At 41.3% G+C, this 23,688-nt stretch overlaps 1 protein-coding gene across 1 annotated transcript in view; it reads right to left on the bottom strand.

Moving 5' to 3' along the window:
- The window catches only part of col11a1a (collagen, type XI, alpha 1a), a 102,027-nt gene that overhangs the window by 60,884 nt on the left and 17,455 nt on the right, over positions 1-23,688 (bottom strand). The window contains exons 5-13 of the mRNA XM_047811671.1: positions 15,917-16,042; positions 12,107-12,196; positions 11,363-11,467; positions 8,793-9,092; positions 6,180-6,245; positions 4,920-4,961; positions 4,580-4,642; positions 674-748; positions 180-263 (exon numbers count right to left, since the gene is read on the bottom strand). Of these exons, the coding sequence (XP_047667627.1) occupies positions 180-263; positions 674-748; positions 4,580-4,642; positions 4,920-4,961; positions 6,180-6,245; positions 8,793-9,092; positions 11,363-11,467; positions 12,107-12,196; positions 15,917-16,042 (951 nt within the window). The remainder of the gene's footprint in view (positions 1-179; positions 264-673; positions 749-4,579; positions 4,643-4,919; positions 4,962-6,179; positions 6,246-8,792; positions 9,093-11,362; positions 11,468-12,106; positions 12,197-15,916; positions 16,043-23,688) is intronic.

Below are 23,688 nucleotides of genomic sequence, written 5' to 3' on the forward strand. Positions count from 1 at the left end.
TTTCCTCTTTTAGGGAATCGCAGACCTTCAGAAAACCCCACCAGCTCTCAACCCCTCCCCCTAAAACTACCCCTGCCACCAAACCTGCCCCCTCGCTTCTCAACCAGGGCCATAAACTTTACACACAGATCCTCATTCAGCAGGAGCTGTAAAAAGCTCCACATAAAAAGTGCACTTACTCTGGCCTGGGATAGGATCGCCTGAGCCTGAGCCTCCTGAGCTGAGACCACTGGCCCTTTCTCACCATCACCACCGAAACGGAACTGCAACACACACACACACACACACACACACACACACACACACACACACACACACACACAAGCACACACACATGCACACACACACACACACACACACACACACACACACACACACACACACACACACACACACACACACATTGCACAGTGTTCATATGTTAAATTTGAATTTGTGAAATAAATAAACAAACAAACAAACAAACAAACAAATAGATAGATAGATAGATAGATAGATAGATAGATAGATAGATAGATAGATAGATAGATAGATAGATAGATAGATAGATAGATAGATAGATAGATAGATAGATTACTTCATTATAATTGCTTTAAAACATTCTTTTGGCTCTATAACTCACTGACACACTAAGTCACTACATGAGATCTAAACACTAATACGGGGATTTTACCGGCAGCATCAGCATGGTACCGGGAGGACCAGGAACTCCGTCAGCTCCGGGAAGCCCGGCTCGACCTGGAGGACCCTGAAGGAAAGAAAGAGGAAAATCAACACTCTAACACTCTATGAAGGTCATAACTCTGAACTATGAACACATTCATAACACAAAAATTCCACACTATACACACTGTTCTGTATTCTGCATTGACACTAGAATATAAATCTACATTATATCCATGAAGATGTACAAAACTTTATAACAAGCTTTATGATGCATTATGAATTCTTTACATGATGCATTATAAAGCATTATAACATCCAGGACAACCCATGTTTCATTGTATGCTTAATTACAGGCAACCTTCAATGCCACTTTTATGGTCACCATAAACAGTATTCCTTTTATATACATTATAATGCTAGGAATGTATTAATGTATTAATAACATGTCATAATGCTTCATAAACCATAAAAACAGTTAACTTGTAATTCATTCTGTTAACCATAAAGTATAAGACATAATGTATAATAACCACTGTTATTAAATATAATGCATTTTCAGAGTTTTCATTGTCACAACAAGCAAAAACATAAAGAATGTTATGAATGTATTTATAACATGTCATAATGCTTCATATACTGCAGTCAGGTTTATTTCTTATGGGTAACAACATGCTACAAAAGCTATAATGCATTCTGTGCACTGTTCCTAAGGCATTATAAGCACTGTGAGCGTACCTTCAAAAGCCGATGTGAATAGGAAACATTTAAAGTGGCTTATAAATACATTATAACATGCTATGAATGCACTAGTAGATTATTATGCATGTGGCCATCGTAGAAATTGTTAAAAAGCGACTGGGACTAAATATTCTGCTCCGACTCAGTCCACTGTTCAGCGCCACACACACACACACACACACACACACACACACACACACACACACACACACACACACACACACACACACACACACACACTTTGAGTGCTTCCTTAAACAGTTAAACAGTTTTCTTCTTCTCGGTGTGTGTTTTAGTTCACACAAACGCCTGAGTTTTTACCTTCTCCCAGAGGTCTACTGCTCTAACTTGAAAAGCTCCACTGTTTCCCTCCCTGCAGTTAAGCAGCGATTGTTAAATAAACAGAGGAAACAAGTTCTTCTGGCACGTTATTAACTCACATCCTTTAAAAGAGGCCCAGAGGACTCGGCCATGTTAAATCTACACCACAGCATGCGTTTATACATCAAATACCAAAGTAAAGATGGAGAGATGCAGTTTCTACAGTGTTCTTACAAAAAATAATTGGTGGTGTGTGATGATCCGTTGTGGTGTGTGATAGTTACTGTTTGTGTGTGATGGTGTGTGATGATGTGTGTTGATGTGTGTCATGTTCACTGTCAGTGTGTGATGTTCACTGCTGGTGTGTGATGATGTGTGTTGGCATGTGATGATGTGTGTGTCGGTGAATGATGTTCACTGCTGATGTGTGATGATGTGTGTTGATGTGTGCTGGTGTGTGTTGGTGAATGATGTTCACTGCTGGTGTGTGATGATGTGTGTTGATGTGTGCTGGTGTGTGTTGGTGAATGATGTTCACTGCTGGTGTGTGATGATGTGTGTTGATGTGTGCTGGTGTGTGTTGGTGAATGATGTTCACTGTTGGCGTGTGATGATGTGTGTTGGAGTGTGATGATGTGTGATGGCGTGTGATGATGTGTGTTGGAGTGTGATGATGTGTGTTGGAGTGTGATGATGTGTGTTGGCGTGTGATGATGTGTGTTGGCGTGTGATGATGTATGTTGGCGTGTGATGATGTGTGTTGGTGTGTGATGATGTGTGTTGGAGTGTGATGATGTGTGTTGGAGTGTGATGATGTGTGTTGGCGTGTGATGATGTGTGTTGGAGTGTGATGATGTGTGTTGGAGTGTGATGATGTGTGTTGGCGTGTGATGATGTGTGTTGGCGTGTGATGATGTGTGTTGGCGTGTGATGATGTGTGTTGGCGTGTGATGATGTGTGTTGGTGTGTGATGATGTGTGTTGGTGTGTGATGATGTGTGTTGGAGTGTGATGATGTGTGTTGGTGTGTGATGATGTGTGTTGGTGTGTGATGATGTGTGTTGGAGTGTGATGATGTGTGTTGGCGTGTGATGATGTGTGTTGGAGTGTGATGATGTGTGTTGGTGTGTGATGATGTGTGTTGGAGTGTGATGATGTGTGTTGGCGTGTGATGATGTGTGTTGGAGTGTGATGATGTGTGTTGGAGTGTGATGATGTGTGTTGGCGTGTGATGATGTGTGTTGGAGTGTGATGATGTGTGTTGGTGAATGATGTTCACTGCTGATGTGTGATGATGTGTGTTGATGTGTGCTGGTGTGTGTTGGCATGTGATTATGTTCGTTGGTGTGTGATGATGTGTGTTGGTGTGTGAAGGTCACTGCTGGTGTGTGTTGGCATGTGATTATGTTCGTTGGTGTGTGATGATGTGTGTTGGTGTGTGAAGGTCACTGCTGGCGTGTGATGATGTGTGTTGTAGTGTGAAGGTCACTGCTGGCGTGTGATGATGTGTGTTGTAGTGTGATGGTGTGTGTTGGTGAATGATGTTCACTGCTGGTGTGTGATGATGTGTGTTGATCTGTGATGGTCACTGCTGGTGTGTGATGATGTGTGTTGGTGTGTGAAGGTCACGGCTGGTGTGTGATGATGTGTGTTGGTGTGTGAAGGTCACTGCTGGTGTGTGATGATGTGTGTTGGTGTGTGATGGTGTGTGTTGGTGAATGATGTTCACTGCTTGCGTGTGATGTGTGTTGGTGTGTGAAGGTCACTGGTGGTGTGTGATGATGTGTGTTGGTGTGTGAAGGTCACTGCTGGTGTGTGATGATGTGTGTTGGTGTGTGATGGTGTGTGTTGGTGAACGATGTTCACTGCTGGTGTGTGATGATGTGTGTTGGTGTGTGAAGGTCACTGGTGGTGTGTGATGATGTGTGTTGGTGTGTGAAGGTCACTGCTGGTGTGTGATGATGTGTGTTGGTGTGTGATGGTGTGTGTTGGTGAACGATGTTCACTGCTGGTGTGTGATGATGTGTGTTGATCTGTGATGGTCACTGCTGGTGTGTGATGATGTGTGTTGGTGTGTGAAGGTCACTGCTGGTGTGTGATGATGTGTGTTGGTGTGTGAAGGTCACTGCTGGTGTGTGATGATGTGTGTTGGTGTGTGATGGTGTGTGTTGGTGAACGATGTTCACTGCTGGTGTGTGATGATGTGTGTTGGTGTGTGAAAGTCACTGGTGGTGTGTGATGATGTGTGTTGATCTGTGATGGTCACTGGTGGTGTGTTGGTGTGTGATGGTGAGTGTGTGTGAAGCTCTGTGTTCCTTTTGGCTCTCTGAACAACATTCTGCAGTATTATAGCCATTAACTGTGCATGTACTGTTAATTTAGAGCTTAGTAGCAAAGCCAACATCCCAAAGCTAACAGCAGTGTGCTATCCAGAGTGAGAAAGTTCCTTCCCAGATCTACTGTGACAATCAATTTCACACTAACAGGAGAATTTAATCAGTGTCTCTGTGCCGAAGGCTAAAGCGCCAAACCGCCTTGGTTTTCATCACAAATTGTCCAGAAAAGGTTTAGAACCAGATTTGAGAAATATTTCATAGTCAAGCTTTCATAGAGACAAAATGACTGAACAAATTATCTACCTTCTCTATCTGCCATTTTTGTAACTCGACACAGACTAGTCTATTTCCTGTCATTTACTCAAAAAGCTTTAAAAAAATCATCACATAAGATATTGGCATGAAAACACAACGCCATAAGCCTTTACAGTCCCCGAATGTGTGCTGAGAAAAATCCCCTTCCTTCAACAAGCATTCTGCATTCTGCACGTTGGATGCCGACAGAAACAAAACGCTCACCCTGTCACCAGGATCTCCGGCTGGTCCAGGGGCACCTTGTAGACCAGAGGGGCCTGGAAGTCCCTGAAAAGTCATAACAAAGGCAGACATTTTACTGGAAGTGTGTGGAAATGGGATTGAATAAAAAGTTACAATTTGAGGGACCTCAGTAATGTCATATAAATAATTACAAACAGAAAGATAATGTGTGAGTGTGTGTGTGTGTGTGTGTGTGTGTGTGTGTGTGTGTGTGTGTGTGTGTGTGTGTGTGTGTGTGTGTGTGTGTGTGTGTGCATTGGGTTGCCAGATTATTATTTACAGCTATTAAATAACAGAACAAAAAAATACAAAAGGTACTTACAACAGGACCAGACGGACCTGGAGGACCTTCTACCAGCATTCCCTTAAATGACCAAACAAACAGAAATGAATAAATAACAAATCCCTGAGACCTCACATCCCACAGTCTAGAAGAAACATTTAAATGTTGGTTTATTTTCAGAATACTGTGTTTACACCTGCTTCTACTTCCTCTTATAATGAAGTACGAGTGTAGTGATTGACCAGGACCTCACCGATGGCATCCGCACACAGTTACGTTCACGTTAATAGCTTGAAGTGTTAAATCTGATCTGTCTGATCTGATCTTTTCTGGATGGACATGAAAATCTAATCAAATCTTTTCAGCTAATTTTGTACGTATGAAATAACGGACGACGATCGGATCGGAGATCGCAAACGCGATATCGCCGTCAGTATCGATATTCAGGGTTGTTAGAATGACAAAAAAAACAAAACAAAGGGCAGCAAAAACTGGATGAAATCTACAAAAACAAAATATATTGTTATGAATGTGAGGGGGGGGGGCACTGTGGCTTAGTGGTTAACACGTTCGCCTCACACCTCCAGGGTTGGGGGTTCGATTCCCGCCTCCGCCTTGTGTGTGTGGAGTTTGCATGTTCTCCCCGTGCCTCGGGGGTTTCCTCCGGGTACTCCGGTTTCCTCCCCCGGTCCAAAGACATGCATGGTAGGTTGATTGGCATCTCTGGAAAATTGTCCGTAGTGTGTGTGTGTGTGTGAGTGAATGAGAGTGTGTGTGTGCCCTGTGATGGGTTGGCACTCCGTCCAGGGTGTATCCTGCCTCGATGCCCGATGACGCCTGAGATAGGCACAGGCTCCCCGTGACCCGAGAAGTTCGGATAAGCGGTAGAAGATGAATGAATGAATGAATGAATGAATGAATGAGAAGATGTGTCACGATAGATTTGATCTGAGCAAAAAACTGAACTTGTGTAACCAAATTTATAGCATGAATGTGTAGCTCTGTTGTGTGGGTCACGTTTATCCAACACAACAACACCTCCTGAACATATTCACCAAGCTATTTATCTTATGCTAGCTGCGTCAACGATAAACCACCGGGATAATGCTAGACGCTACCTAACTATATATATATATATATATATATATATACTGGATATTTAATAGCGTCATTAGCTAGCTGGTTATTTAGCAAAAGTACTACAACTACACTCACATGCTAGATTTATTGACCAGATAAACATCGTAGCTCGTAACACCACCTTCAGGTGAAAAGCAGGAGCTCCGTCTCCTGACTTACCGGCTCGATGACAGCTGGTTCTCCTTTCTCTCCTTTCTGTCCCAGAAAAGCTGTACCGCCTCCATTCTGAAGACAGAGACCAGGTCAAAGGTCAACATCAGAGCGTGTGCGGTCATAAGAGGAAGAGCGAGCTGTAGATAGATAGATTCAGTCGCATGCACATGCAAGAAGACAAAAGCATTTTAGATCCGATTTGCGATCACCATGGCGCTGCTGGATTCTGACCTCTGATTGGTCGGAAACTGCTGAAGGAAGGAACGACCGCTAGACTTCTCTTGTGAACAAAACTAGACGTGTAAAATCTACGCCATTTTGCTGTGGTATATAGGAGGAATGGTCTAGCTTCACATCCTGAAGAGCTTTAATGTCTGATTTATTGTCTGAAAAAATGTAAGCGAAGACTTTATACGCCAAACCGTGCAAGAGTAGCTTTAGAGACAGGTCAAAGGTCAAACCAGGTCAGACATGCAAGACACAAATGTGAGAGAAATGACACACGTGTGTTTAATGTCCGCGAGCGACTCGCGCTTGTATAACTGTGACATTATTTCTGTACATATTCAAATATATGCTAAACGGTGTGCTCTGATTGGCTGAAGGCATCAGGTCTTAATAAAGCTTATTAATATTAAAGTACTTCTAATCTTTAAATTATACTATTATACTATATGACCAAAAGTTTGTGCACCCTTGATCATTATTCTGACTTTACAGTTACAAAAAACTTCACTCTGTTTTAAGTTAAACTGTACAGCCAAAAGTTTGTACACCCCTGATGTGTGTGTTGAAAGTTTATTCCTTAATTGGTCTCTTCTCTTCTCTTCTCTTCTCTTCTCTTCTCTTCTCTTCTCTTCTCTACACTTCTTTTTTTCTCTTCTCTTCTCTTCTCTTCACTTCTCTTCTCCTCTATTCTCTTTTCATCTCCTCTATTCTCATCTCCTCTCTTCTCTTCTCTTAATTTCTCTTCTCTTCTCTTCACTTCTCTTAATTTCTCTTCTATTCTCTTCTCATCTCCTCTCTTCCCTTCTCCTCTATTCTCTTTTCATCTCCTCTATTCTCATCTCCTCTCTTCTCTTCTCTTAATTTCTCTTCTCTTCTCTTCTCTTCACTTCTCTTAATTTCTCTTCTATTCTCTTCTCATCTCCTCTCTTCCCTTCTCTTCTCATCTCCTCTCTTCTCTTCTCATCTCCTCTTCCCTTCTCTTCTCCTCTCTTCTCCTCTCTTCTCTTCACTTCTCTCAATTTCTCTTCTCCTCTTCTCATCTCCTCTCTTCCCTTCTCTTCTCTTCTCTTCTCCTCACTTCTCTTCTCCTCTCCTCTCATCTCTTTTCACAGCTGTGTTTATTCACATGTTCAATAAAAGCATCAGTGATACGAGTGCCTCATCTCACTAATGCATTGGTTCTCAAGTCATTCAGGGTAGTTAAGGTTCTAATCTACGAATCAGAAGGCCTTTAAGTCTAAAGTGCCCCAGGGGCACATGCATCATGGCTGCCCCTGTGCTCTAACCCCAGCTTCTTAACATGTTGGGATCTGTGAAGAATTTCACTCTACTGTAGGTTAATCAATCAATATGAGATGGGGAAAAGTTCCAAAGTGCAAAATAACAAAATACAAAATTAGAGTTTAATATTATTTATTATTTTAAAGCTATTTAAAAATATCATTTCAACAATCATAATGTATATCAATATTTATATTTTAAATAGGTCTATCAAGTGGACTCAGAAATTAATGAGAGAGGCGTATGTGAGCTGAAGGGTGTTTAATAGCATGTGTGTGTGTGTGTGTGTGTGTGTGTGTGTGTGTGTGTGTGTGTGTGTGTGTGCAGTTGCATGTTAGCTCTCTTACTGTGCCTTCAGGCTAATAGGACAGTCAGAGTTCTGAAAGGCCATTGGGTATGAGCTCAGTCTGTGGAGCAGGGACTGAACACAGCTTCATGCAGAGTGTGTGTGTGTGTGTGTGTGTGTGTGTGTGTGTGTGTGTGTGTGTGTGTGTGTGTGTGTGTGTGTGTGTGTGTGTGTGTGTGTGTGTGTGAAAAATAAATAACAGAAATAAACAGAGCAGCATCTTTCAAAGTTTTCAGCCTTGACATGTTTCGATCGTAGATACTTTCTACAAGACTAGTGTCGCTAACAGGTCATTTAACGTGTAGCTACCAGTTTAGCATGTCTCAGTGGGATCTGTATGCCACAGATCCAGCACCACCTGTAACAATGTATTCTGTACAGTTTAGACAGTGTAGTGGGCGTGGCCTAAAGTGAGAAGTCGGAGACTAAATATTATTCAGCTGAGTATGTGATGATTTACTGATGCATGCTAAACTAGCAGTTATAAGCATCCCATATTATTCCATGTTGCATTAGCCTTGTAGCGTTAGACGACAAACAACGGTCAGAGAAACACAGCATACATTTACATTTTCTATACCGTATTTATTAAAGGTCATGCTAGGGTGGCTAGCTCCCGCTAAATTCAACTCCTTAAAGTTGTGAACTTACATCAGCATGATAGTGATGGATACGTCATGCCAAGAGTCTTGTTAGACCAAGCAAGGTGCAACCTACCCACACACAAGCACACATCACGTTTGGCCGCACGTCGTAATACTTACGTCTGTATTGACTTGTGCTTCTTCTCTGCCAGTTTCAGCAGGCACAGCAGGCCCAAACTCGTCCTCATAATTGGGTTCGGGGTTTGGGCCGGCATTGCCAAACTCATCATAGGCACCAAAGTCATAGTGAGATTTGTCAAGCTCGCCCACGTCGTACTCCTTAAGGTCGTACTCCTTAAAGTCGTACGCGTCCGCTCCTGCTGTAGCGCTGGGCTCGTTGTGCTCGGGGGCGATTGTGGGATCCACCGCAGTGTCGGGCAGATCGGTGACTGAATCAACCACAATCCCCTCTTCCACAGCCTTATTATTGCCAAGCAATGCAGCAGCAGGGGGAGAAAAAGAGGGTAAGGGAAGGAGATGAGACAGGAGGGTAAAGAGGGTAGGGGAGAGGAGAGGAGGAAACAGGAAGATAGATAGAAAGATAGGAATGGAAAGAGTAGGAGAAGGCCAAAGAGAGGAAGAAAAAGTGGGAGGCAAAAGGAAGTGAAATTAAGTGAAGAGGAAATAGGAGGTGGAATGAAGCGGGCAGAACAAGGAAGTGAAGGAATTAGGGAAAAGAGAAAGTGAAGGAATGAAAGGAAAGGAAAGAAGATGTGAGGGAATAAGAGGGAAGTACAGATGAAAGGAATAAAATCATAGAAGACAAAGAGTGGGATAAAGAGAGAGGAGGGACATAAAGGGGAAGGGAGACGAGCGATATAAAAATAACGGTTAGTTAAGCAGTGAAGACTCCTGTATTCATGTTGTACTACAGAGTCACACATCAACTTTGCATGAATTTACATGAATCGATTACAGCAAATTGATGTTTGAAAGCGAGAGCTGACACTGTTACTGTCCCAGGAGATAGAAATTCATCACACATATATTTTTTACTTAGGGACAAAAAAAACGGTGTCAGCTCTATTATATACAGAGCATCATACTTCATTAGAGTTAGAGTTCTGCTGCTTTCTATTGCCACGGACAGACTTCTGCAAATTCCTGCCTTTTTCACATGAAAAATAACGATACTGAGGGATTAAATGTGAGAAAAGACAGAAATAAACGAAGCCTAAGATGCAGGTCTGAGGCAAAGCAGTGAACTGTGTGTGAAATTTGTTAGCAGCCTAAAGATTACAAACATTAATATAAAATATCAACTAAAAAATAAAACAAATGAATTTTGCATTTGGTTTATTTCTTATGAAAGTCCCAAGGATTTTATATCTGTATGTAATGATTTTCAGCTTTGCTTGCTAACTAAAACAAAACTATTGTTTCTTCATCAAGTCACTGCCTCAAGGCTAACACAAGGCTATCAGCTAACCTAGCTAGCACTACTGCATTTGACTTACCTCAGAATTCTAAACTCGAGTGGACAAAAACACGGTTGTGTCCATGAAAATGTTTATTGTATTAATCGCAACAAGCTAGCTAGCTAACCTGAGAGAATTTATGATGTATATGCCTATAGGTGTTACCACACGACCGAGTTATTAGCTGTAGATAAACACTGCTTGTAAGACTGGGAAACTGTGTAAACAACATGTCTAAATTTATTCGCCGCGTTTGGATGCTAATGTAGGTTCACAAAGCCAATGAGCATTAACAGTAAAGCAACATCCACCATTGTTGTTGTTGTGTTTGTGTTTGTCGCTGCTGCCCTAACGTTGCTGTGTAACGTGACACGTATACAGTGACGTCAGACTCGGCTCTGTGACGGCTCTCTAACTGATGGAAAGGCAAACCGGTTCTTAGAAGGTTCGCCAGTGGAACCAACTAGTAGGCTTTTAGCTAACCTAGCTAGCACTACTGCGTTTGACTTACCTCAGAATTCTAAACTCGAGTGGACAAAAACACGGTTGTGTCCATGAAAATGTTTATTGTATTAATCGCAACAAGCTAGCTAGCTAACCTGAGAGAATTTATGATGTATATGCCTATAGGTGTTACCATAAACTTATTACAGTAGTGAAGTTATGTTTTCTTGTCAGTTGCTCATGTGAGCGGCCATGTTGACTTGAGCTTGAGGCTGAAGACACTTCCTTAGACGGAATTCTGAGCCGAGTTGGAATTTCCGACCGAGTTATTAGCTGTAGATAAATACTGCTTGTAAGACTGGACAACTGTGTAAACAACATGTCTAAATTTGTCCTAAAATACATTTTCATAGCACCTGAGGAATAAAGTTAGCATGGCTAGTTTCCATCCTTAACAATGAACGCTGCAGTCCTGCATAATATTTGCCACTTTCGTAGTTGTGTTAGGTATTATGAGATGTCTGGAGCCGTAACGGTTCAGACGTCAGAAAGCGAGACACAAAGCAGAGGCAATCCACCGAGATGAAGAGCATGTTATATACATGGCCATCCAAATGGATTGCTTTTGATCAACCAGGAAAGAAAAAAACACAGAGCAATTGTTTGGAATCGTCTCTGTTTTTTGCCAGTTTATTCATACCAGTTTATTTTCCAGTTCCTAGGCTTCAGACCCGTTAGTTTCCGAGGACTAATCCACTTTCTAAAGCCTGTGTCATTCTTTTGAATTAAAAAAAAAAACAAAACAATGAGAAGAAGTAAAAGATTTACCTCATCGGGTCCAGGAGTGGGATCAGGATACTGAGTCTGAGAAGCATCTACAGTCCCGTAGTCAAGTTCAGTTTCAGTATAGAACTCGCCGTCTAAGTTGTTTAGCTGAAGCGGGTATCAGAGTGAAAGAGAAGGAGAAGGAAGAATAAGAAAGAAAAGATTAATAGACATGCACACTACAGGGTGATCGATAGGCCTCTAGAACTGCCTGCTTTTCTGCTCGGAGTAGAGGACGGGCATCGGAGATCTCCCTCAACAGAAAAAAAGAAGGAGAAGGGAGGAGAGGAGAGATCTCCATGCCATCTTAGTTGGACTACAGTTCGTTTTTTTTTATCTTTTACCCTTGGACCGGGCTTCCTTGGTGGTGGCTCGTACATATACGTTGGCTTGGGTTTGGACTTAGTGGACTTTGTGGTCCTCTTGGATTTGGAGACACTACGCTTCACTCGCTGGAGGCAGGGTGATGGTGACACAGGAACAAAAGACACAACACATCAAAACATCAGGAAACAAGCAAGCAAGCGAGACACGACACAAGAAAGAGCGAGAGAGAGAGTGAGAGAGAGAGAGTGACAGAGAGAGAGGCGTTTGTTTCCTCAGGTGGACATAGAATGGATAGTAGCCTGAAAAATGTAAAGACATTAACAAATAACACTCGAGACAAGGACAAGAGAATTCCCATGACAACCAGACATCACACTGACAATCGCAGTCATGCACCACTTTGTTTTTTAGCTTTTTTACCTGAGACTCAGAAAATTCATGTGGCGTGTCGGTGGCAATCCCTGCGTCGTAGTAATCATACGACTCTCCGTAATCTACTGCAGTTGCATACTGGACAGATGGAGGAAATGAGTTCAGGAGAAGGTTAGTAGAAAGTCTAAAATATGCAAAACACTTCTTCTGATGTAACAAACCCAGCTGGGGGTTACATATTGTTAGCAGAAACATTTCACTGTTCTGAAATGAATGTTTATAATGAATTCATTGTTATTTCTGAAAGCATCATCTGAATTTAACTGTGGCCCAGTGGTGTCATGGTTGTGAGATAAATCCAAATGCATTCTTCCACCCAATGAGATAATGCTTTCTTTAAGAACTTCAAAGTAGAGCTGGGTGATATAATGGCTGATGCCCCTTTCCCACCGAGGCAGTTCGAGTGCTGGTTCGGAGCCTAATTTAAAACCAGTTCTTTTTAATTTTTCGACACCCAAAGCACCGGCTCTGAAACAGGAAAAGTGGTTCTTAAGTAGCACCAAAACGTTGCTGGTCTAGACTTAATATCTGCTTGTGTCAGGGGCTGTGGGCGGGGCTACTGTTAGCGCATTAGATAATGTACCTTAAGTATGCTAATGTTTAATACACTTTTACTTTACCGCGATATGATCACTTATCAGCACACATGATAGTAGGTAGCTACATGCTAAGGCTAATTTTTTTCTGTGTTAATGATAAAATAATATTATGTACTTTATCGATTACAACCTCCGTTTATACAGATTACACGGAGCCGCACGTACACGTTTTATTTGCCGCGTTTGGATGTTAATGTAGATTCACAAAGCCAATGAGCATTAACAGTAAAGTAACATCCGCCATTGTTGTTGTTGTGTTTGTGTTTGCCGCTGCTGCGCTAACGTCGCTGTGTAACGTGACACGTATACAGTGACGTCACACTCGGCTCTGTGATGCTCTCTAGCCCATGAAAAGGCAAACCGGTTCTTAGAAGGTTCACCAGTGGAACCAAATTTGAGCCAGCGACAGCACTAGCTCTGAACCAGCACTCGGTTCTTTCTGGTGGAAAAGGGGTATGAGTGTGTATATCCAATGCCTTGAAGAATCGTGATTGTCTTAATGCCTGAATCTACTTAATAAAAAATATTTAAAAAATAAATAAATAAAAACACATTATAAAAACGTTTGTAAAATTTCTCACCTGATTCTGTGAAACAGATCAGATGGTTGGACTGATGGTATTGTAATTAAATTAGAAAAGAGCACAAGTTTCTCGTGCTATGCAGTTTACAGTGTGTATACCGTATAGCATCTATAATAGTTTGGATTAAATGAGTAGGTCAGCAATAGCATCAGTCATTTAAAGGTTGGTTTATACAGAAGCATACAGGAAAAGCATGCATTCATTTATTATGATATACAATAATCAATGAATGTAAGCTTGAACATATGTATTATGCTTTAAAAGAGCAGACAGTCAACTAGTTTTCTCTGTCTAAAGAAGATGTTAGATACGAGAGGTGTATTTATTAGTTCTGACCCATTGTCACTCTTCTATCCCATCGTGGGAAGTTGTATAAAGTTAAGGCCAACTAATGTTCACCTAATGACCTTAGTCCATCATGCACATACACTTTCGTCCCCTTTCAGCTGTGCAGGAGCTCATGAAGCTACTTCCCTGCTGTTAAAACTGGCTTGTTTACGGTATAGAGACATCTAGGTAGGTCCAAGGTCTAAAACGTCAAAGCAAGCCTTAGCTAATACCTAAACAAGCCCAGCAACGGATAACAAAGAATAACCTGGTCCAGGCAATTCCAGAAAGGCTCAGCCAAGGCTTGGCAGGTCCAGGCAAGCCCAGTAAGACCTAGCCAATGTTAGCCTGACACAACTAAGCCCAACAGAACCTAGCCATTATATATGTCTATAAAGTCCAAAAGCAAAGCCAAACAAGATTCAATCATTATCCAGAACAAAACTAGCAAAAAAAGGAAAGGCCTTGACATCATTCAGGCCTACCAGATCCAAGCCAGATCTTAATCATGATGATGTAAGCCTAACTAATGTACAGCTAATCTCAAGGCATAGCTAAGATTAGCCAGGCACAACTAATGCCCAAACCTGCACAACCTAGTCACCAAATCATACTGTAGAATGTCACAAAGGAGATTTGGTCTATCAAAAGATAGCAAGACCCAGTTATGCCCAGTAGGGTGTTATCTCATCTAAAAGACAACTCAGCTTAAAAAAAAACTTTTGAAACCTAGGGCAACTAATCATGCACAGAAAGCTCTAGATAATCCAAGACCCCACAATAAGAGCAAGGATTGGTAAAGGCTAAGTCATCCAGTAAGAATGGATGGATGGATGGATGGATGGATGGATGCTGCTTATTCCTGTTCTTGTATCATTCTCAAGATCTCAAATCAACATTTCTTCATCTGTTAAAAGTTTAATAGTTTTAGAGCAGGGGTTGCTCAAGCGGTTAAGGCTCTGGGTCGTTGACCCGACCCTCCAAATTTGGGATATGAGAAGGAAGAATTTCAATGTGCTGTAATGTAGATGTGTCAAATATAAAGGCTTGTACATCTAACACTTTGTTACTGGAACATCACTGAGGATGAAACTGTACATTCTGATCTATATGAGTACCACATGAGCTCTGTTTACCAACAGAAAGAACCACTGCACATTAATCCTTAAATAAACAGTCAACGTAAATGTATATAACCCCCTAAAGACAGCAGCATTCAGTATAATAAACCTTTAACACAGCATGTAAATTTATGACTAAGGAAACTGGCTTTTTCACACTCACATAATAAAACACCGTAATTGCAGCTGTTTCTGGCTGCGTTTATACGGCACGTGTCATAACCTCCTCCCAAGATATCAATATAGCTGAGAATCTGCAGAACGCATTAGCGGAATAAAACCGTCAGAAAGAGAGAGATCGCTGCCAGAAAAGTTCGACAACAGAGGAGCTTTCTCTTTGTGCTCCAGTACATTATGATGTACATCATCCTAAGGGGAAAAAAAACGTGAGCCATTCAAGAACATGACTCTACACGACCAGACAGGAGTGTTTATTCTTAAGCAGAAGGCTCATTCGAAACTGAAGGCTCTTTAGGAGAAATTTATAGTCCTTAAATCAAATAGTGGAACACAATATAATAATTGTACAATTTACCACAGCCGTAGAACGCTACTGATTGACCAACGGGTAACACTGAAAATAAACTGAACACACTTATGCACAGATATGCACAGGTCTAAATGTGTGCCCCTTTCTGGGTAACTATGTCAATGACCGATGTAGCTGTGGTACAACAATCAACACACACGGAAATGTATTTTTATAATGTTATAATTGAATATGCTTATGACGTTTCCACAGACAAGTGAGCGGTCAAAATTAACCAGCACTCCTTATGCTGGGTAACCATGACAACCATCAATATACCTGTGGTATAACGAACGTATCGCACCCAACGCATCCTAACACTAAAGCACGATGACGTTTCCTGACACTGGGATGTTATGTTGCCTATACAACACCTAGTTTATGATTGTTGTCATGGTTACCCAACTTAAGGAGCACTAGTTTAGAATTAAAGTTCATCTTATAATATATATAAAAATTTAAGACAAGGTCAGTTAAGTATTTCGACATCCCTCTTAACTCCGAATCATACAATAAATGACAATTTGATTATCACAAGCGAAACATCAATACATTAGCACAACCCTGTAAGATAATGCTAGAAATCTTTCAAAAGGTCCTAATAGGTCCTAGGTCCTTCATGTTATGTGGATACTGACCTCTCCTTCCGGTTCCTGAGCTTGCAGTGTGTGTTTATGGGGCGTGTCACAGTCGGGCATGTAGTGTTCACAGTAATCATAAGCCGCTTTAGGGTCGGCAACGATGAGCAGCTGCTGGATATCGCCCTGGCAGAGACAGAGGGACAGAGATGGATGTTTAATTTCATACATTTAATAACACGTGATATAAACTATGTAGCAGGAAGGAATCCTATAAAGATACTGTGGTGACGAGATGACAGTCATCAACACCGTAAATCATATTGGATAAGCATACAGTTAGGCAGTATTACACATTTCTGTCAGACGCTCACGGAAAACGAGACCCGGTAAATTACTGCTCTATGGTTTATAGGGGCTGAAATTAAACATGTCCCATCAGGACAGAGGAACACCTGAAGTAGACCAGATGATAACCAGGTATGATACATACACACACACAAGCACGCACACACAAGCACGCACACACACACACACACACACACACACACACACACACACACACACACAGTACATATCAGAGTGCATATTTTTCTAAGGAAACAACCTTCTAAGTAAAGAAACGAATGACGTTCACATAAGTGGATATATTTCCACAGGTTTTGTTTGTTAGCTTGCTAACACTGGCTAGCCTGCAGGATTTATGAATTCATTTCTAAATCATATCCATGTAGCCCCCTTTACCATACACTTACTATATAGAGCAGTTACACCAGGTTATTAAAAGGTAGTCTTTCAATTTAATACATAATTTTTAACCTTAGCTGGGTTACATTCGTACATGCTAATAATCTGAATGTGTAATGGTAGCAAGCTAACAAAAGCTAATCTGTCAGGGTTTTTGAGAGGATTCAAGTTTACATTAAGAAATGTTTAGAATCTGCAATCATAAAAGTAGCTAGTTAGCTAACAGGATTATTATTATTATTATTATTATTATTATTATTATTATTATTATTATTAATGGTGCTTGCAAAGCAACTATTGTACATACTCTTCCGTACAAAAGAGCGCATAACTTGTCCTGTAGCTTTTGTCCTAGACCCATGAATGAGGTGACAAATTGACCGGCTCATTGAGGAGAGGTGTGCTATTACTTTTATAAGCGATCCAGGTACCGGTACTTCCGGTACCGGGTCTCAAAGTGGCCTATTTTCCCATAGACTCCCATTATAAACTTTAGATGTTTATAACTTGGCAAGCTTTTGAACTCTCTACACCAAACTGGCCTTTCGGTTGCGACTGGCCTTTCGATTGTGCCGCAGCCCCGCCCCCAAAATATGCAAAATGAAAAAACTTTTTACAACATAGACATGTGACATATCAAAACACTCAGAACAATGAGAGGAACTCCCTCACGTGTAATTTGATGAAGTCACGTGACGACACGTGATTTCACGTGAAAATTAAAAAATTGCACAACATGGACATGTGACATATCAAAACACTCAGCGCAATGAGGGGAACTGCCTCACATGTATTCTGGTCACATCATGTGACGTCACGTGATGTCACATGATGTCAAGTGAAAATCAAAATTTAGCACAACATGGACATGTGACATATCAAAACACTCAGCACAACGAGGGGAACTTCCACAAGAGTATTCAGATGACATCACATGCTCATCTGCACTAGCCTCCGAGATTTGCCATGTGCAAGCACCATTCCCATTTTCTTCAGGAAATGTACATTCTAGTTATTATTATTATTATTATTATTATTATTATTATTATTATTATTATTATTATTATTATATAAGTGAGAGGATTGGTTATAATTGCTTGCACTTATAATACTAGCTAAAATATTAGCACTAGCTAATACTAGCTAACCCTAACAATAGCTGACCTGACAGTCTTTATCTACCGTTATTCAAATAATATTTTTAAATATTTCTAATTTGCACAGTTAATGTCATATTTTAATATTCTCTTCTAACACTAGCTAAACCACAGGAGCTATGCTGATGGTATTTATAAAATAATATCAAAGTCAATTTTATGACAATGCTAGTCAGAATTTTGGATAAAACTTTCATAAATGATTCAAGGCTAATTTCACTTGGCTAATGTAAGCTAATTGTTGAAGATTTCTGAAGAAGAAAGAAAGTCTGTCGAAAACATTACAAACACACACACACACACACACACACACACACACACAGACACATACACACAGGGCATGTCATGGCCTGCTCCTTCATTCACCGCTGGTATCTGTGGAACACCACAAGCAATCTCTTATTCTGTCTCTCTGAGTTTTTTGCCCTCATTTACGCTTTCTCAAACTCCCTCACCTCTTTCTTCCCTTCCATATGGCCAACAGAACTATACTTAGCTATGCTACAATTGTTGTAACCAGACCAATCCAGTTTGTGTGAAGCTAACTTGTCCCTTACTTAGCATCTTTACTTTAAAACTAAGGAGACTTCATATGACCTCATGAACATTTGTGTTTGAGAGAACATGAAGCACATTTTCTGTGTTAAGTGATTGCAGCTCCAGGTCACGTTTTAGCGAACAACCCCGCTCCAGATTTTCTGCTCCGGCTCCTCACCACCCTGCTGAGTTTATATTAACAGTGTTGTGAGTTTGATGGCACAAACTACAGAGAAAAACTCTGAATGACCTCGACAGCTTCAAAATGGCACTCTCAGAAACGTACCCATCCCCCGAACACACTCACAGGAGCATCGCTTCCACACGCCGTACGGTTCACTACTCGTAAATCACTTACACATGTTCGAGCCCATCAGACTGTTCCAAAAATGAAAAGTATGCCAGTGTGAAAAAAATAAAGTCACAGAATGAAGGAGGTGAATTTTAGAGTGAAATTTGATCCTTAAAATACATTAAAGGTGGTTCTGTTAGTAGACGGAGTTCAGGTGGGTGTGTCTGTGAGTGAGACTAGAGGATGTGTCTAAGAATGTGTCTCGTACTGTAATCAGTTGAGCATTATGAGTGAACAAGTGGGTGTGTCTCTTAGTGGCACGGGTGGGTGTGTCTGTGAGTTGGATAAGTGGGCATGTCTTCGAGTGAGACAGGTAGGAGTACCTTTGAGTGACACAGCTGGGAGTGTGTCAGAAAACGAGTTGGACGTGGGCATGGGTCTGTGTGACCCAAGTGTGATTGTCTATGAGTTGGGCAAGTGGGCAAGTCTCCGAGTGGCACATGTGGGCATGTCTTACACAGGAAAACGTGTCTCTGTGTGACATGGGAGGGTGTGTCTTTGAGTGACATAGGAAGACACGTCTCTGAGTGATACAGGAAGACGTGACTCTGAGTGACATAGGAGGACGTGTCTCTGAATGACACAGAAAGACACGTCTTTGAGTGATACATGAAGACACGCCTCTGAGTGATACAGGTGGGCATGTCCCTGAGTGACAGAGGAGGAAATGTCACTGAGTGACACGGGTGGGCATGTCTGGCCGACACAGGTAGAATTGTCTATGAGTTGGTTAAGTGGGTGAATCTCCGAGTGACATGTGGATGTCTCTGAGTCACAATGGTAGACATGTCTGCAAGCTAGCATGCAAGCTAGACTGCAAGCTAGACTGATTAGCTAGCATGTTAGCAATGTTAACATAAATCTGATTCACTCATTAGCAATGTAAATGTTAGATTCACTTACTGCCAGCTTTAGGATTAGCATGGTTAGCATTACCGATTATCGATGCTAAGATTTGTATTAGCCATGTTACCAGGAGTAGGTAGCGATATTACTTAGCACTTGTTGGATTCATGAATTATCAATATTAGCTCTAGTTTGATTCTTTAATGTATCTGTAAAATCTCTCTTAGCTAAGACATTATTCCACATGTTGACTGATTACTTTCTGAAACAGGAAGTCAAGTAAGTTATACGTTTTTCTAGATTTACCCTGGACAAAGTACCGAAATCTCATGTTACAATGCTAGCTTTACAGATTAGCCAGTGGATGAACTCACTGTTAGCAATGTTAGCATTAGTTTATTTCTAAACTAGCAATAAATTAGGAACTTTTCTTATAGGAACAAGAGCACGATGCATGCGAGGAGACAACAGCGTGTCTATACGAGTTTCAGAAAGAAGAAATAACGTAGCGTTTCACTTTATTAAATTCTTTTCTTTTCTTTTATTCATTCACACCAGACTAAACCCTGTAATCACAGAGCTCTCGCTGAACAACAGCCGCTAGGCGTCAATCTTTGTGAAAAGCGGTGATGAGGTTTGTCTTTCCACTGCCTCGGGCCACACGGAGTCCACTGTTCCTCCTACACACACTTTACACACACACACACACTGTGTAACTGTGAGGCTATACAGCAAATAAAACAGGCTATAGGCTATTATAAGAACCTGACATGTTCGCACAATACTCGCAAATGTGCTGTGGTTCCTCAGATCGTCGCTGTACGGTGAGAAGAAACAGATCGCTCTTTTTTTTAAAGAGATCATTTAGATTTCTTTCATTTCTGGCAGGTCAAACCACAGCCAATCAGAGCGTCTCGTTTCAAGAGGTTCCAAAACCTCATGTATATTTTTAACTAGAAATGAATCAGAGTCCAGACAAACAGCACAAACTCTGTCTGGTTGCATGAATGATGACGATGATGATGATGATGATGATGATGATGATGATGATGATGATGATGTCATCAATCGTACAGAGCTTCAGTTTTTAATCTGGAAGTTCTTTTTTGCGAGAAAGCGGTGCAGAGATCTACAAGTCCAGACCAGTTCGGCCTGAACCTGAGACAAGACCCTGCTCTGAGTGTTTAATGTAAGGGAGTGGTGAAGTTTTATAGGAAGGAGGGAGGAGAAGAGATGGAGAGGAGGAAGAGCGCTGTAAAACCCTATGTACTGTTCACGGGAAAAGACTGATTGCTAAAAATAACAACAAAACACGAATTGTTCCTGCGGATGTGGAGTGCTAATATATAATGTTTAATGGCTAATAAAATGTAGCTAGCTAGGGACAAATAATAAGCGTCTGACTACAAACTGGCTAAAATAAATTGATTCAGAGGAGCAGTTAGACAAGAAACGTGGCGTTTATGACACTTGGAATATTCCACTATATACTACTGGAATTATTGTTTTTAGGATGGGGGACACGGTGGCTTAGTGGTTAGCACGTTCGCCTCACACCTCCAGGGTTGGGGGTTCGATTCCCACCTCCGCCTTGTGTGTGCGGAGTTTGCATGTTCTCCCCGTGCCTCGGGGGTTTCCTCCGGGTACTCCGGTTTCCTCCCCCGGTCCAAAGACATGCATGGTAGGTTGATTGGCATCTCTGGAAAATTGTGTGTGTGTGTGTGTGTGCCCTGTGATGGGTTGGCACTCGTCCAGGGTGTATCCTGCCTCGATGCCCGATGACGCCTGAGATAGGCACAGGCTCCCCGTGACCCGAGAAGTTCAGATAAGCGGTAGAAGATGAATGAATGAATGTTTTTAAGATTTGGAAATATTGTTCACCAGAATGAAGTCATGTGTTCAGCACCAAATAAAATAAATTTTAAGTATTTTAAGAACATTTTCTGGGCTAAATTGATATATTAGCATTGTGTCTTTTTCAGAGGTCATCAGAACTGTAACATTTAAGAATGTTTAAAAATGTATCATAGAAAGCAAATGGCTGAAGAACACAGCAGATCTTACTGATCTCCTGAAGCGCTTTAACCCAACTCCAGACTTCGGTCAGCTGGGGTGTGTCTTAAATTCCCCATAAAATGTTAAGATTTCTGGAAAACTTTTCATATCCAGATTAAAGCTCTGTTTACACTGATATACCCATTAAACGTTCATGTAATCGTGTTTATTGTGTCGAGTTTTTCAGTCAATACTTCCAGACTTAAATGAAGAACTTTTTATTAGCTCTTGTTCTAACATCTTTTGCTATTTGGGGCAACTATATAATTATTATCAACTGGTTAAGGCTCTGGGTTGTTGATCAGTGGATCGGGGCTCAAGGCCCTCAACCCTTCCTGCTCCAGGGGTGCTGTATCATAGCTGCCCCTGCACTCTGACCCCAACCTCCTCAGTTGGGGTATGTGAAGAAAAGAATTCCACTGTGCTGTAATGTATATGTGGCTTCTTCTTTATTTTGACTGGAATTGTCTATTTTGCTTTAAACCGAATTATTTATTCTTATTATTGATTTTCATCAGATTTTTTCCTCTTTAACCAAAAAATTGTGTGTTATGGTTAAATTAATTTGTTGTTCAGCAACATTAGCATTACAGAAGTAATCTGGGATCAGACGGACTTCCTGTGTGTCGACGAATTCGGTGTAATCCTTCCTCTCAGCGAGGGGTCCTGAACTTTTGACCCTCCGGATTCTACAGAAGGAAAAAAGCTCTGAGCTCCGAGCTGGAGCAAGAGAAGATAAAGTCATTGCACCAGAGCGGTGTGTGTATGTGTGTGTTAGAGGGTAATGGTGGATAAAATCAGTGCGTCTGAAAGACAGCGTTAGCCTCAGATGAATCGTTGGGTCTCGTGGCTGAGGGTTTATGGAAGTGTGATGAAAGCCCATCGTTCATCCTCTGTTGGTTTGAGGGATTCAGTGCCTCACTATATAACGCTCAAATTATAATCTATTTCAATCGCTGGGTCTTTTTTTAGGTGGCCAAGGGTGGAGAGGTGCAGGAAAATATAGCACACTGCATACCTCAAGCAAGGGCAAAAGGCCTACGTGTCAGTCGTGAGAAAACACTGAGGAGTGTTTGAATTAAGAGGAGGGGCAAAAATGCTTCAGAACGCTGACCAGGTATTTCCTCCATATTTCCCAGCATGCACTTCACAGAAGTGCACTGGAGAAGAAAGGACAGACGGTGCCCCTGTTCTCCGGAGCTGAACAGAGAGCGCTGTGTTTCCTAGACCTCGCCTGACACCCAATCTACCTCACCGATCCAAATATGTGTTGGTTTAAGAGGCAAGTAAAAGAAAAAATCAGTGAATCTATTAAAGGCCACAGTTTAACGGGGACGTTTTTCGTGGAACGTTCGTCTCTCGTTCGCTTGAGTAATATTTTATGAAAGAAAAAAAAAAGAAGAAAGAAAAAAAAACCAAAATTCTTTAGTAGGCTTAACATTAATTACGTTGGTGGATTTGCTGAAGGGAAAACTTTTCAAAACCACTTTAGCTGATTGCTGAGGAAGAAAATAAAACGAACATCGTAAAAGTGATGAAACATCGAAGAAATTCTACTCATTCCACCTGAGTGCGTACCGTTACACGCCGCGCTGCCGATGTGTCTGCAAATGTGGAAATGAATGAGATTAGCATGAATTACAAAGATGGGATTAATGATGCTGATCAAAATTGATCAAAATTGGGTTTTTTTTTTTTGGATTACAGACAAATCCATTTTTTTATAACAATGCTGTAAAGGTTATAAATACGCTCTGGGTTTGGGTTACATTTGACTCATTAACGTCACCAGGCACCAGTGAACACCGTAAACATACTGCGGTCGTGCAAAAAGACGAATAAAATCTTACAGATATTTCACTGTTTTCATCAGGAACCTGGCAGCCGTGCTGAGTGACACGAGACTCTCCTTAAATGTTTTTTGCAACACAAACAAAGCAGAAAAGTTTATTATCAACACTCTGTATTAACTGTTTCTGAATGCAATTTAAATATTTTTTATAAGTGTTTTTAACAACGCTATTCATTCATTCATTCATTCATTCATTCATTTATCTTCTACCGCTTATCCGAACTTCTCGGGTCACGGGGAGCCTGTGCCTATCTCAGGCGTCATCGGGCATCGAGGCAGGATACAC

This window comes from Tachysurus fulvidraco, chromosome 3 (genome assembly GCF_022655615.1).
Source record: "Tachysurus fulvidraco isolate hzauxx_2018 chromosome 3, HZAU_PFXX_2.0, whole genome shotgun sequence".
NCBI classification, from domain to species: domain Eukaryota; kingdom Metazoa; phylum Chordata; class Actinopteri; order Siluriformes; family Bagridae; genus Tachysurus; species Tachysurus fulvidraco.